This window comes from Ciconia boyciana, chromosome 11, assembly GCF_034638445.1.
Source record: "Ciconia boyciana chromosome 11, ASM3463844v1, whole genome shotgun sequence".
In the NCBI taxonomy this organism is placed as follows: Eukaryota; Metazoa; Chordata; class Aves; order Ciconiiformes; family Ciconiidae; genus Ciconia; species Ciconia boyciana.
The window spans coordinates 5884806-5898192 of record NC_132944.1 but is presented as its reverse complement, the minus strand read 5'-3'; the positions used below and the strand labels follow the sequence as shown (position 1 = coordinate 5898192).

General features: G+C 49.2%; 1 protein-coding gene across 2 annotated transcripts in view; it reads right to left on the bottom strand.

Moving 5' to 3' along the window:
- Positions 1–5313, bottom strand: part of LOC140658070 (6-phosphofructo-2-kinase/fructose-2,6-bisphosphatase 4) — a 53473-nt gene extending 48160 nt beyond the window's left edge. The window contains exon 1 of one of the 2 annotated variants that reach the window (XM_072876012.1): positions 5130–5313. In XM_072876012.1, coding sequence (XP_072732113.1) covers positions 5130–5181 — 52 coding nt within the window. In that variant the 5' untranslated portion in view covers positions 5182–5313. The remainder of the gene's footprint in view (positions 1–5129) is intronic. The other variant, XM_072876013.1, reaches the window with a different exon arrangement.
- Between the last annotated feature and the right edge of the window lie 8074 nt (positions 5314–13387).

Genomic DNA, 13387 nt, shown 5'->3' with positions numbered 1-13387 from the left:
ATCCATGTGAGACGTCTCTTCCAGAGCTGCTTGAATTTTAAGCTCCCATACTCTAATCCCCAAACAGAGCATTTCTCAGGAAAAAAAGAGCAGCTAGATCAACCTCCTACCAAAAACGAGTAATGACTTCAGCTGTAACAGGAGTGCTTCTTTCCTCCATGCTGCTTTTTTCCCCTCCTCCTTCACCCCATCAGTCTGCCTCTCACAAGCCATCTGAAATTTTTTAATTGCAAGAGGTCACAAACCCCTGAAATCTCCCCATTGTTTTGGGGAAACCAGTTTCACACTGGTAGTAGAAGAACTACAAAGCTCTTCTATTTTTTTTTCCCTGCCTTAATGCAAGAGGTAAATGTTGCAAGGCTCCTTGCTTAAGAATATCCGTAGGGATCCCATGAACAACAAATGTTGCTTGTTATTAACCGACAACATCAATTAGATTTCCAGGGATATATGATCATAAAAGAAAACTTAAAAGGAATAAAAAGCTAGCCTTAAATCAAAGTGTTGTTGTGGCAGCAATAATTGTTAGAAGCAGTTTCCCATGCAGTTTCAGATGCATTAAAACAATTCGTGTTTGTTGTGCTCCTTGGTTAGGTTATGTCAAAAGGGGTGTGTAGTGTCATATGGAAGCTTTTAACTATAAATAAATCACCACAAATATTTTGTCCCTTGCATCATTTGATTTAAACTACCCATTGGCAAACTGTATATAATCCAGTCATGAGGATTTCTTGCTGCTTAAGGAAACCTTCCCATTTATGCACCTAAAACATATGCAGGATCAAATCAAGCCTCTGCGGTTTCAGTGCAGAGTAACCCAGCTACCACGATACACTGCTGTCTGCAGACGGAGAAGTCATTCCCGCGTCAGTCCATTCCAAAAGGTGCAACACCACAAGTGGCTTTTCCCAGCAAGGCAGAAATAGCACGTCTAAGGCACTGTTCGGGATCCCTGAACAGCGACATACCAACCCCACAACAGTTCCATGGCTGTTGTAACTCCAGTTTAGAAGAGAACAGCTGCCAGGGAGCCTGGATCGCACAGCTCCCCCGGCAGCCCAGCGATTCCTGGTGCCAAGGCACAACACGCATGAAGCCAGCTCCTAAACCATGGAACAGACGAAGACTTGACGCTATGCAGAAAGAGAAGAAAACTCACATTTGGAAAAATAATTATTTGGGAACAAGTTAGGTGGTCAACTTTAGAGTGAAAAGGGGAAATAAGAACTTAAAACTCATTCTGATTTACCCTTTCCTACCTTTTCCTACTTGTGCATGGCCTGTAAACAAGAGAGTAACGTACTGAATCATCTGGAAACTAATGCCACACAGTCATTTCAGATATCCAAGTAACCAGTCGTGCTGAAATTACACCGACACATACAAATTTAAAGCTGTAACAGGCACATTATTTCCATAAGGGCACTCATGACAAATCCGTCCCATTTTATTAATAAAACATTACAAAACATCCCTTTTATCCATCACATGGATAGAAGTCGGTTGCAATTAGGAGACTCATCGTTTGCATTCAGGACCTACCATGGCAGCTACATACTTAAAGACTTCAGGATTAATTCCAGTGCGTTGCTTCAGATCCTTAAACGTTGCAGACGCCAACATCCAGAAGAGCCCCCCATTTACCAGCTTCTCAGATGAGAGATGAGTTTGTTTGACATTATCAAAACACAGCCTCAAACGCACTTACAACTGCACTGCATGGGTAAGTTTTAACACATTTCATGCAAAACCACAAATATTGCTTCTCTTTGCATGGATGTAAATTCACAGCCCCACCACACCACAGTGATTTTACTTAAAACAGCTACATTGCACCCAGCACCACCCGACAGCTACAAGGTCAGTACTTCACCTGGGAATACGTTAAGTGCATCTGGAGATTAGCATTCATAATTAGCATGTGATTACAATATTTAGGGCCAGGTTTTGGCAGGCACCCAAGAACAAGCCTGGCCGCGCGTGGTATCTTGTCGGAGTCAGCCAGGCCAGCGCTCCCCCTGAAACTACCCCTCTGCACAACCAAATCATACCTGAAATAAATCCACCACCTCCGAAAATACCAACCTGCGTGAAGCAGCGTGGGACTCTTTCCCATGTCCCCACTTAGAGTGCCTAATAAAAACTGAGTAAAAACAGGAATCAACTTAAATTACTTAATTTTAGCCCCTGGAGAGCCCAACTAGACAGACTAGTGAGTTTGGAGTTCATTATTCTCTTTTACTCCCTTATACAATTTAATTACTTAACCTCTTGCGCTCTCAGAGACCGCAAGTCAAGTGCTATGTCTGTGACAAAAGGTTAACAGACTAATTATTTGACTTAAAATGAGGAAAAAAAGGCTTCTGGGGAAAACCGGAGCAGAGCCAAGGAACTCAGCACTTCTCAGACCCATGGCTGGTGCTTCCTCAGTTGTATTTTGAGAATTTTTACCCTTTCTACTACATTTGTATTGTGACTCTTCCCAAGGACCTGCCCCAGCTAGGGTATGGGGACACAAGCTTACACTGTATTCAGTAAATTAAAAAACAAACAAACAAACAAAAAAAAAAAAAAAGGAAAGAAACCCCACAAAAACAACACAAAAAAACTCCACAACCATAGGTTGTGAGAAGAAGGTGAGATTACTCCACCAGGTCATTTCCTTCAGAAGAAAGCTGAAGCGCTCCCCAAATGTATGATGTTTTCCAGCATTTAAAGTCTAATGTTTACATTCATCTCAAAGAAAAATCTGTGGACATTACGTGCACAGTTCAAGCCCCACGGAAACCATGCAACGTCAGTGAGCAATTTAATACACATCCATAGTGCTTCGTCAGCAGTTAGGTATCATCCTCAAGTCAGATTCACTAAATCTCTTACTCATAAGAGCAGAAGGAACACTGATGCAATCAAATTTGAGAAAAATACTAGCATAACCAAGATGATTTTTTAAACTAGATGGATGAGATGTTAAAAAAAATGAAGTGCTAAAAACACGTAATTCAACGACATCCTACTACTGGTAAGGGTTATATTTATAACAGTACTTTTTCATAACAAAATGTCCTACATCACTTGACTAAAGCAGATCCTTTCCTTCAAACGACCTCAAAACAGTTCTGAAACAAAATCCTCCCCGAAACGCTCTCAGCTTTGGGCCCCCGTCCTGCATAACTATCCCTACAGGAATGCTCTCATTAGATGATGCGCTGGTTTAAAAGGACTGGGGCCTTATGTAAATGGCTGTTATTGCTTTTAATTGCAGCCATAATTATGGGAGTGCCTCGCAGCTGAGTAAGACCACATTAAGCAAACTTACTGGAAACTTCGCAAACTGCTCCGCAACACATTGGACAAGCACCAGGAGTCCCACAACTGGTATTTATTCAGTCCCATCTTCAGCTCTCTGCAAAGCACTACAAAATCAACTGACCCTACATGGGATCACTCTGAGCTGTACTTGGTTTGGTATGGTTTTGCCTCATGTTAACTAGTTTCTCTTCAATGTTTAGCAATATAAAATGTTTAATTCAGAATAAATGTTTTTCAAGATGTAAAAACCTTAGAGTCTTAAAATTTCTTCAACATTAACATTTTTTTTTTCCTCCCCACACTCTGAATACCCACATGAGCACAACGGGAGCCGCTACAGAGTCAACACTGAGCCAGGCTATGAGGTATTGGGAACAAGGAGCAAGAGCAGTATCCATTTCAGCACAGCCAAGAAACCGCTGCTCGTTTAAGACGCCGGTGCAAGCAGCACACAAACGACCCAAGGAACAATGAAGGGTTTTCCGTTCAGCCATGGGTAAGTGGTGGCCCACCACTGCATTTCAACAGCTGAATCAGGGTCCCCGCCTTAGTCCGGGTGGTTTGGAAGCCACCAACCTTACTGAAATCCATCTCCATATCCTGCGTTGGAGTCGGGCATGGATGAAGTAGGCAGCTGCCTACTATAACGCCAGCAGAAGCAAAGCGATGGCTGTAAACAAGAGCAATCCTCTGAGACCTGGGCAGCAGCCACAGCCACTCTACACCCAGTGACACCCAATTTTCTACGGCACCAGGCAGCTGAGGGTGCCAGGCCAAAGCTCCCTGGTCCCGTTAACAGACCTGCGTTCAACACTACTCCGCTTCTGCCTCCGTCTCTGCTTCCCCGTCCCGCCCCATGGCTGCAGGAGAGCCCAGGAAGGCACCAGGTTTATCTTCCAGCCTATGTAATACAATTTTCCTGGAAAGGGGAAAAAACACCCAAACATAACCAAGACTGAGCCCACGTTCAGAAGTTTTGGTGCACTTGCGTCACAGCTGTCATCCTGCATTACACAAAGTGCCTAACGAATACGCCAGATCCCTCAATCCTCAGGCAGAGTCAGCCCTTTCCAAGGAAGGCTCCAACGAGCCAGCAGCCAAATCTCACAGGGCAAGATTAAAAAAGATGCAGACTACGTGTTTTTTATGGTGTTGCCATTAGGAATAGGGGAAGAACAACTAACTGGTTGGATCAGCATTTGCCAAAACACTGATTTTACAGCCTTCCTCGGCCAAGGGAAAGCATCAACGCTCAGCGGAGCACAATGTAAATACACCTTCCCACAGACAGAAAAACAAAACAAAACAAATCCCTCACAGCAAAGCAATTTCCAAAAATAACTCGGAATGCAAACAGCCACTGGTACGCTACGATTCCCTCTTTCCACGGCACATCTCCCAAACCTTCCTCTGCCTTGGGCTGTTCCCAGCAGAAGCCGCGATTCCCACTTCCCACCTCCCGAGCCTCCGAGATGCCGGTCACCCTTACTCCTTGGTGGAGCTGGAAGGGAAAATTCAGACCAGGGTGTCCCAGAACACACGTCCTTCCCCCTCGAGCCTTGCCCCGACGCACGCCGACACGCGTGGGACCCTCCGGGGCTGGGGGCTGCCCCGCGGGCACCCCCACCTTTGCAGCCGGGGAAGGGAAGGGAAGGGAAGGGAAGGGAAGGGAAGGGAAGGGAAGGGAAGGGAAGGGAAGGGAAGGGAAGGGAAGGGAAGGGAAGGGAAGGGACACCCCGGCGGGCACCCCGCCCCAGCCGAGCAGCCCCGCTCCGGGCGGGGAGGCCGCGGGAGGCCCCGGCGGCCGGGGCTCCTACCTCGGCAGTGCTGGCCCTGCGGGCAGCCGCGGCGGCGGCGGCAGCCCCACATCTGCGGCGGCGCCTCGGCTCCGGCGGACGACGGCCCGGCCCGGCGGTGCACGGCCGCGGGGAGCCCGCCGGCAGGCGCCCGGCGGAGGCGGTCCCGGCGGCCGCGGCCGCAGCGGCGCCCCGCGGAGCTGCCCGCCGGGGGAGCGCGCCCCGCGCGGGGCGGAGCGGAGCGGAGCGGCGGGGACCGGCCCCGGGCAGCCCCCGCCCCGCCGGGCAGCGCCGCTCCCGCCGGGCCGGGCCGGCAGCAGCGCCGGCAAGGGGGCGAGCGCGGGCTCCCGCCGGACGGGCTCACCTCTGCTCGGCCGCAGCTGCGGGAGCGCCCGCACCGCCCGCGGCCCGGCCCCGCAGCGCAGCCGCCCGCCCGGCCCGGGCCGGCCCCGCCGCAGGGCAGCGCGGGCGCAGCGGGCACCGGCTGCGGAGGGGAGCAGCTGCCGTGCGGGCCCTGCCGCCCTCCCCTCGGTAGCGCCGCTGCTAGCTCCTTCCTGGGACTCGAGCCGTTCGTTCACCTTCTGCTCAGGGTTTAGCGTTTTCCGAGCTGAGCCAAGTTTTTTAAAAATACCTCAAATAATTTAACAGAGAGGGAGGAGGAGCAACTGGAGCCATTTTGCAGGCCTGGATGTGAACGCAGCCAGCCTGGTGGGAGATAGAGATCAGCAATCTCCAGGGAAAAGGGTGTTTCAGCAGCAGCAAGCATTTAGCCAAGGCCAGGAGCGGCTGCTCCGTGGAGCGGACGAGCAGGAGCCACAGGTGACCCCAGCACGGACCCAGCGGGTCCAAGCAGCACCGCACCCCACCCCACCCCACCAGTGTCCCCAGGCAAGCTAAGGAAACAGGGCAGGGCTGGGGTCCCCCTTTCAGTGAGCTGAGGGGGCCCCGGGTGAAGCAAATCTGGGCAACTGCAGGCCCTAAGCGCGCTCAGGGCACAGCCGCCCAGCTGCTTTGTGCTGGAGCTTTGCCCTGCCCGTGCTGCGTAGGATCCCTGAGAACAGTTCGGCAGCTCAGGCTCGGTGACAACGATCCTCGTGGTGATATTTTAAGTGTGTATGTTATCTTGTTCGGGTAGGGACTGATTATGTTTGTGGCTTGGCTTCATTAACAGCTTTGTGATTTTATTAGGCTGTTTGAGGTAGGCATGAAATCAATGAGCGTGCATAGAAGCTCTGGAGTCGTTACCATCCTGTAAGCATGTCCTGTACTTGGGGTAAGGAGCTGGAGAGGCAGCACCGTGCTCAGGAGCGGGTTGTTATCTGTCCTTCGGAGCATTTGCCCTGCAGCAACAGATAAACAAGTTTTGGGAGGGGGAAACACCACTACTAAGGAAAGAGGGGCCAAACGGAAAATGTAGGAAGCTTAAGGAAGCATCAGTCTAAAACCACTTAATAGTGAAAAATCAGAATAATTTTTCTTTGAGATGAAAATGGTTGACATAAGCAAGTGAATTAAGAAAATTTTTTAGTTTCTGCATAAAAGTCACATGCAAATTTCCTTTACCTTGGCAGGATGTCTTTTCATCTACCTACACATCTTTGTTCTGCTTCCCAGGCTCTCTCCCAGTGAGATCAAGTCTAAGTTTGCTGTTTGGGCAGCAGGTTTCAGATCCCCACTGGTAACATAAGCATTGTAACTATGCTGGCTTTGCCTGGGGATCATCCAATGCTTTAAACCTTTAGTTAACAAAGTACAGCTTCTTAAATGTCAAACACTTACAGAAATTAAGCCACATGAAAGAAGGGGGGGGGGGGGTGTCTTGTAAACAGGGAGTATTGCATGCTTATCTCCAGATGATGATGATGCCTCCTGTAATGAGGAAGCTCAGCAGCTGAGGTCAGGACGGTGCTCGGTATCACTTCCTTGAAGTGCGTGTAGGGTGACTCAGAGCGAGGGTTGAGTTAGTTCGGTTTAAGAGACCAAACCCCTACCACTCCTCCAGTCTGTATCAAAAGAGAGTGGTAACCCGTGCAGAAACCCCTCTGGAAATCTGATTTTTTAGGAACTGAGGGCAAGTAGGGGAGAAAAAAGTTTCACTGTTGATGTAATGCTGAGGAACAACCTTCTTTTCATTTGGGGAACCGCCAGAGGAAGATCCAGCTCCTTGTGCATCCCTTAGAGAGCTGAAGAGCTTCTTGAGGTGCCGTAGTGTTTGGCCGTGTTTGGCTCTATGGAGCAGGGAGTTGTCTGTGCCCACCTTCTGGACAATACGTAATCCTTATTCACTCCCTGTGATTTCATCTGAAGTATTAATAATTAATTTGCTTTATCTTCTTAAGAAGCTCAAGTGACTTTACGTAACTGTGGCCTTTTCTGCGTTAGCAAGCTTTGTTGCCCACTGTTAACAGCGAGAAGAAGGTGGATGATGCGGTGCGTGCGCACAGCCACCGCGTCACCAGTGCTGTTCTGGAGCAGAGCATGTATCACTGGCACAGATGGGATAGCTCAAAACTCGATTTAGTTAACTCTGGTTTTGGTATATGACTCCTGCCAGCTTGGAGCAAGGGCCACTTGCTGGAGTCGTGTGAGAGTTTCTCTGTAAGAAACGTCCTGCGCTGTGAGCCCTTAGGACAGGGGAGAGGCCCTCGGTCTTGTCTGCTCTCCCCTTAAAACATCTCATAGTCACGGTTTCTGGGCTTAGTGAAACCTTATCCCTTTCTCTTAAAAAAAAAAAAAGTTTAAAAAAGAGTTTTTTGCAGCTGGCGTGAAGCAGCATGAGCAGCAGGTAGTGAGGCAGGGCCAGAAATGGAGCTCAGGGGGCTGGGCGCTGCGGCAGTTCACCCTCCTGTCCTTGGCCTTAAAAATGAAAACCCAACAAAACCACACAGCTGCGAGGATTCCTTACTGCTAAATGTTGGTGAAAGGGTTCAAAGTGACCCCCCTTCCCTCCCAGCCAGTGAGAAGTAGCTCAGTAACAGCCAGAAATTTCGACTCCGCTTTTGGCAGAAGAAAAGGTCCTGAGTACCAGTTGCAAAGGCAGCCTGTAATCCAGCATGGGCTGATGGACAGAGCCTCGCTGCAGATCAAACAGGGCTCTCGTGTTTTCTTTTGGTGGTTTTTGTTCTCTGCTTAGCCACGTTTATCCTCCTCCGCAGCTTTTCTTCAAGGTGGGAAGACAAACCTTAGCCCTCGGCTCTCGCAGCGCTCGTCCTGTTGTCTGCTTGTGATCGGGCTTGTCCCTTCTTGTCCCAGACGGTTTGGCATTGTGCAGCCGGCTGCGCTCCCAGAAAAGCTGTACTGCGGGATACTAACTTTGCAGAAGACTTAAGTGTTCTTAAAACGAAAACACATTAAATCACTGATAAACCAGTACAGGTATTAATAGCAAGAATTGCTAGAAATCTTGGGTTTCGCTCAAGATCTGTGCAGCCAACCATTGATCAGGTTGTCAAGTATTTTTGTCCAAGCTAGGGAGGTGTAGTCAATTAGGCAAGCGGAACTAGGAACAGATTCACGGGAAAAAAAAAATCTGATAATTTATTTGCATTTAGGAGGACTCAGCAGGAGAGAAGTGTTCAAGATAAGTACGTACAAAGTTTCTGCCTGGGATATTTTGTCCCAGCTTGTGCTCGGATGGATTGAGCAAGCAGGGTCATCCATTCGGAAAATGTTTGACTTAGTCCCGCGCCCTTCTCAAAAATAGTTAAATGGAAACATTTCCACACTTACAGACCTTGGAAAATCTTTTGCCCTAAATGTGCTTTTGTGGCTTCCAAGATCTGCTGCCCAGCATGTATTTCTACCCCAAGACCACAGAAAAGGCCACAAAAATACAGCTTGCTTTCAGCTGCTTGGCAAGGGAAAGCGTCTGATCAGGCTGATCAGAACAACTTTGCTGTGACAAGCCTCAGCTGTCTGGGGGCACTGATGCCATTAACTGTTATTTTCACAGCTTAATTTTCTCCTATTTTAGTGTGAGCCAATAGTTTTTATCCTTGGATGACACTAACTTAAAGATGAGTAAATCAATGAGATTTTTGTAACTATTTTACCTGGGTTGTGGTCGAGTTCCCCAGTTTTGTTGGAAGGTTTAAGCTGTTGGATCCTTTGTTAAATCCCTTGGGAAATGGGCAATGCAGGACTGTATTGCATTTGGTTAAGCCAGGCACCACAACTATTTTTCTTAAAGATATTTTGCAGTCTTTACCCAGATAAATTGTAAGTGTGCAGGAAAAGAATAAAAGGCTGAAACACATCAGTTGGTGAACTGGCAAGCAAAAGTTAATAGGATTGTTCATGTAATCGTGCTGTACCTCATTTTTCCTTTCTCTGAGCTATTTTAGCTTTCCAGATGATAACATCTTAAAAAATGAGGTGGACTCTTGTCCTGAAGCATAGGAACATGTTAAGGTACCCTGAGACTGGACTTGAGATGTTTGGGAAGCCTTATCTTGGTGAGTGGGAATTCTCATCTCAAGTCTGGTCAAACCCTAAGAGCCTGCCTGGCCCTTCTCAGGCCCTTTGGAAGGGGGAATCTTGTTCTGTGCATTGCTGGAGTGTTTTTCCGGCTATTTTTGTGCTGCTTGTTTTCTGTATGTGCAGCCGTAGTCAAGTGTTGCTTCTCAATACCAGACAACTGAGATTTTCCATAACCTTTGACTAAGAAAAAAACCGTATCTTTCATCACAGCCCCCCTTCCCAACAGACAGCACGTAGGAAGATTATATAAATACTATATTAAGCACATTTTTGGCAAGTTGCTTGCATTGGTGTTGCACTTCTTTCCACTAGTGTCTGTGTAGTAGAAAGAATAAAGGGCATGGTCAGACCATGATAGAAACGAACACTGATGTATATTCCTTCTGTTTCACTTGGGGATTACTCATCAGTTAACTGCCTTGTTATTTTAACTCTTACATCAATTTATCGGGCAAGAACCCAGACTGAGGCGTTCCAAAGATGCAATCCCTCTACTCTGTGTTATTGGTAGGTATTTCTATAGAAATCTGCATATGTAGAAATAGTTTCTTCTTGCTTAGAAGAAAAAGGTAAAGCTTACTTTGATAGCTAACAGAAAACCAGCACTCGTATTACACCTTCTAGCCATAACTGAAGAGGAAAAAGTTTTCTGACCCTTCTGACCAACATCCCGAAGAGTAGCTGCTAGTAGATTTTGGTGGTGGTTCTTCCTGGGCTCACCTGGTTTCATACACTGATGGGGAGAATGCAGCTTTTCAAATAAATTCATTCAATTTGAATGTAATTACTGATTCACCAAATTCTATCAGCAGATTGTCAAAGCAAACTGAGCAAGTGTTATTACATGAAATAAAAAGCAGCATAGGTAGTTTTCAGTGTGATTAAATGCAGCATGGATTTTTGACAGAAAATCTGCTCCATCTAACAAATATCGATAGGGTAGCAGAGATGCAGGGAGAAAGGGGTACCTTGTTTTAGGGAGGCTTTTCTGTTCTAGGCCAGTGAATACAGAGTCACTTGTGCCCCAAGAGCTGGTTTATGCAGTCAGGGAGAGCAGGCTGGTTTCAGATGACCATATTCAAAGGTCACCACCTCCACTATTTTATAAAAGGAGCATAAGATTACAGACCGCCTCTTTTCCCAGCTGCCTTGAAGACAAGGAAGCAAACACATGCCTCTCTGGCACTGTGTATACTCTGCTGATGCTTTGCACAACGCACACTCCCCAGAGTATGAAAGGTATTTGTGTTCAGACATCCACTGTAGGTCCGCATCGTGCACTGAGCCTGTATATAATATATTCTGGCAAAAGTCAGTCTTCCAACGAGGCTGCACCTGCTATGCTGGATGCTGCAAGTTATCCGTGTCCTCTTACTCTCTTTACAGATTTGTTGTTATGGTGAGAAAAGCCGGGCTTCAAATATTGAACTCCCGGTTATCTCAGCTGATATCTGCTGTGTGCGGGTACCAATTGGTGCATATTAGAACAAATAAGATAGTCAAGAATATATGCTCTGCACTGAGGGCAGGTTCAGTCTCAACGTTTTTTTTCCCTGCACTTCAATTCCAGCTTGGTTTGTTTTTGCCAAAGCTAACCTCAAACTCTGCCCAACAGCACAGAGGATTACAGCTATTTATGTTTTAATTGGGAATTATGACCAGCAATCTGTCAAATCATATTTTTCCTCCTGAGAAGAGCTACAATCAAATGCAGGTGTATTGGGTTTGTGTGGCAAGGTTTTGGTAGTGGCAGGGCTACAGGGGTGGCTTCTGTGAGAAGCTGCTAGAAGCTTCCCCCATGTCCGATAGAGCCAGTGCCAGCCGGCTCCAAGACAGACCCGCCGCTGGCCAAGGCCGAGCCCATCAGCGACGGTGGTAGCACCGCTGGGATAACGTATTTAAGAAGGGGGAAAAATCCTGCACAACTGCAGCCAGAGAGAGGAGTGAGAATATGTGAGAGGAACAACCCTGCAGACACCCAGGGCAGTGAAGGAGGAGGGCAGGAGGTGCTCCAGGCGCCGGAGCAGAGATTCCCCTGCAGCCCCTGGTGCAGACCATGGTGAGGCAGGCTGTCCCTGCAGCCCGTGGAGGTCCACGGTGGAGCAGATATCCCCTGCAGCCCACGGAGGTCCACGCCGGAGCAGGTATCCACTGCAGCCCGTGGAGGTCCACGGTGGAGCAGATATCCACTGCAGCCCGTGGAGGGCCCCATGCCGGAGCAGATATCCACTGCAGCCCGTGGAGGTCCACGGTGGAGCAGATATCCACTGCAGCCCGTGGAGGTCCACGGTGGAGCAGATATCCACTGCAGCCCGTGGAGGGCCCCATGCCGGAGCAGATATCCACTGCAGCCCGTGGAGGTCCACGGTGGAGCAGATATCCCCTGCAGCCCGTGGAGGTCCACGGTGGAGCAGATATCCACTGCAGCCCGTGGAGGTCCACGGTGGAGCAGATATCCACTGCAGCCCGTGGAGGTCCATGCCGGAGCAGGTGGGTGCCCGAAGGAGGCTGTGACCCCGTGGGAAGCCCGCGCTGGAGCAGGCTCCCGGCAGAGCTGTGGCCCCACGGAGAGAGGAGCCCAGGCTGGAGCAGGTTTGCTGGCAGGGCTTGTGACCCCCCCGCGCCGGAGCAGTCTGCTCCTGAAGGACTGCACCCGTGGAAGGGACCCACGCTGGAGCAGTCTGGAGAACCGCAGCCCGCGGGAAGGCCCCACGTTGGAGCAGTTCATGGAGGACTGTCTCCCGTGGGAGGGACCCCACGCTGGAGCAGGGAGGAGTGTGAGGAGTCCTCCCCTGCGGAGGAAGGAGCGGCAGAGACAAAGAGCGATGGACCGACCGCAGCCCCCATTCCCCTGCGCCATGGGGGGAGGAGGGAGAGAAATCGGGAGTGAAGTTGAGCCCGGGAAGAAGGGAGGGGTGGGGGGAAGGTGTTTTAAGATTTGTTTTTTATTTCTCATTATCCTACTCTGATTTGATTGGTAATAAATTAATTTTCCCCAAGGTCGAGCCTGTTTTGCCCGTGGCGGCAATTGCCGAGTGATCTCTCCCTGTCCTCATCGCGACCCACGAGCCTTTTGCTGTGTTTTCCCTCCCGTCCGGCTGAGGAGGGCAGGAGCAGAGCGGCCTCGGTGGCACCTGGCCTCCAGCCAGGGTCAACCCACCGCAGCAGGACAGTTCATGCAAACAGTTTTGCTGTAATATTCGGTGTTTGCTTTAAGTCTGCATCAGCAGATCAGAGCAGTGTTTGGAGCACTGTGTGGTCTTATGCTTACCGTGTCATCGGAGGAAAATTAGTTTGCAAGGTGTTTTACACGGTGCAAGCAAACAGCTTTGCTCGAGTCGGTTCACGAGGCCTTACTCTGACCCTGCTCCGGCTGTCGATAACGCTCCTGCTGACTCACTAATGCCAGCACAGGAGACTGATTAGCCTGTTTTTAAAAGCCCAGGGTGGAAAATAACTAGGAGAGGAGTTACTGCCAAATCCGAGCAGCAGAGATGCTGCAAATAGCACGAGTGTTCTGCCTCTGACGGGCCTAACGGCAGTGACAAACACAAACCACGCGTTTCCCTGACAAAGCGTGGAAGCCCTTGCAACCTGCGTGCCAGCACTGCCAGGGTAAGACTCGAAACACTCGTAAGAAAGGAGCTGCTCCTGCACCCCTATTTTTGTGGCGAAAGTCCTGCTCTGGTGCCCAGCCCCATTGCTGGCAGATTTAAAAAATTATGGAGCAAAGTAGGACAAGTTTCCAAACGCAGAGGCATTTTTGTTGATATAACCTGAAGCAGGGTCTGCTGTTTGTG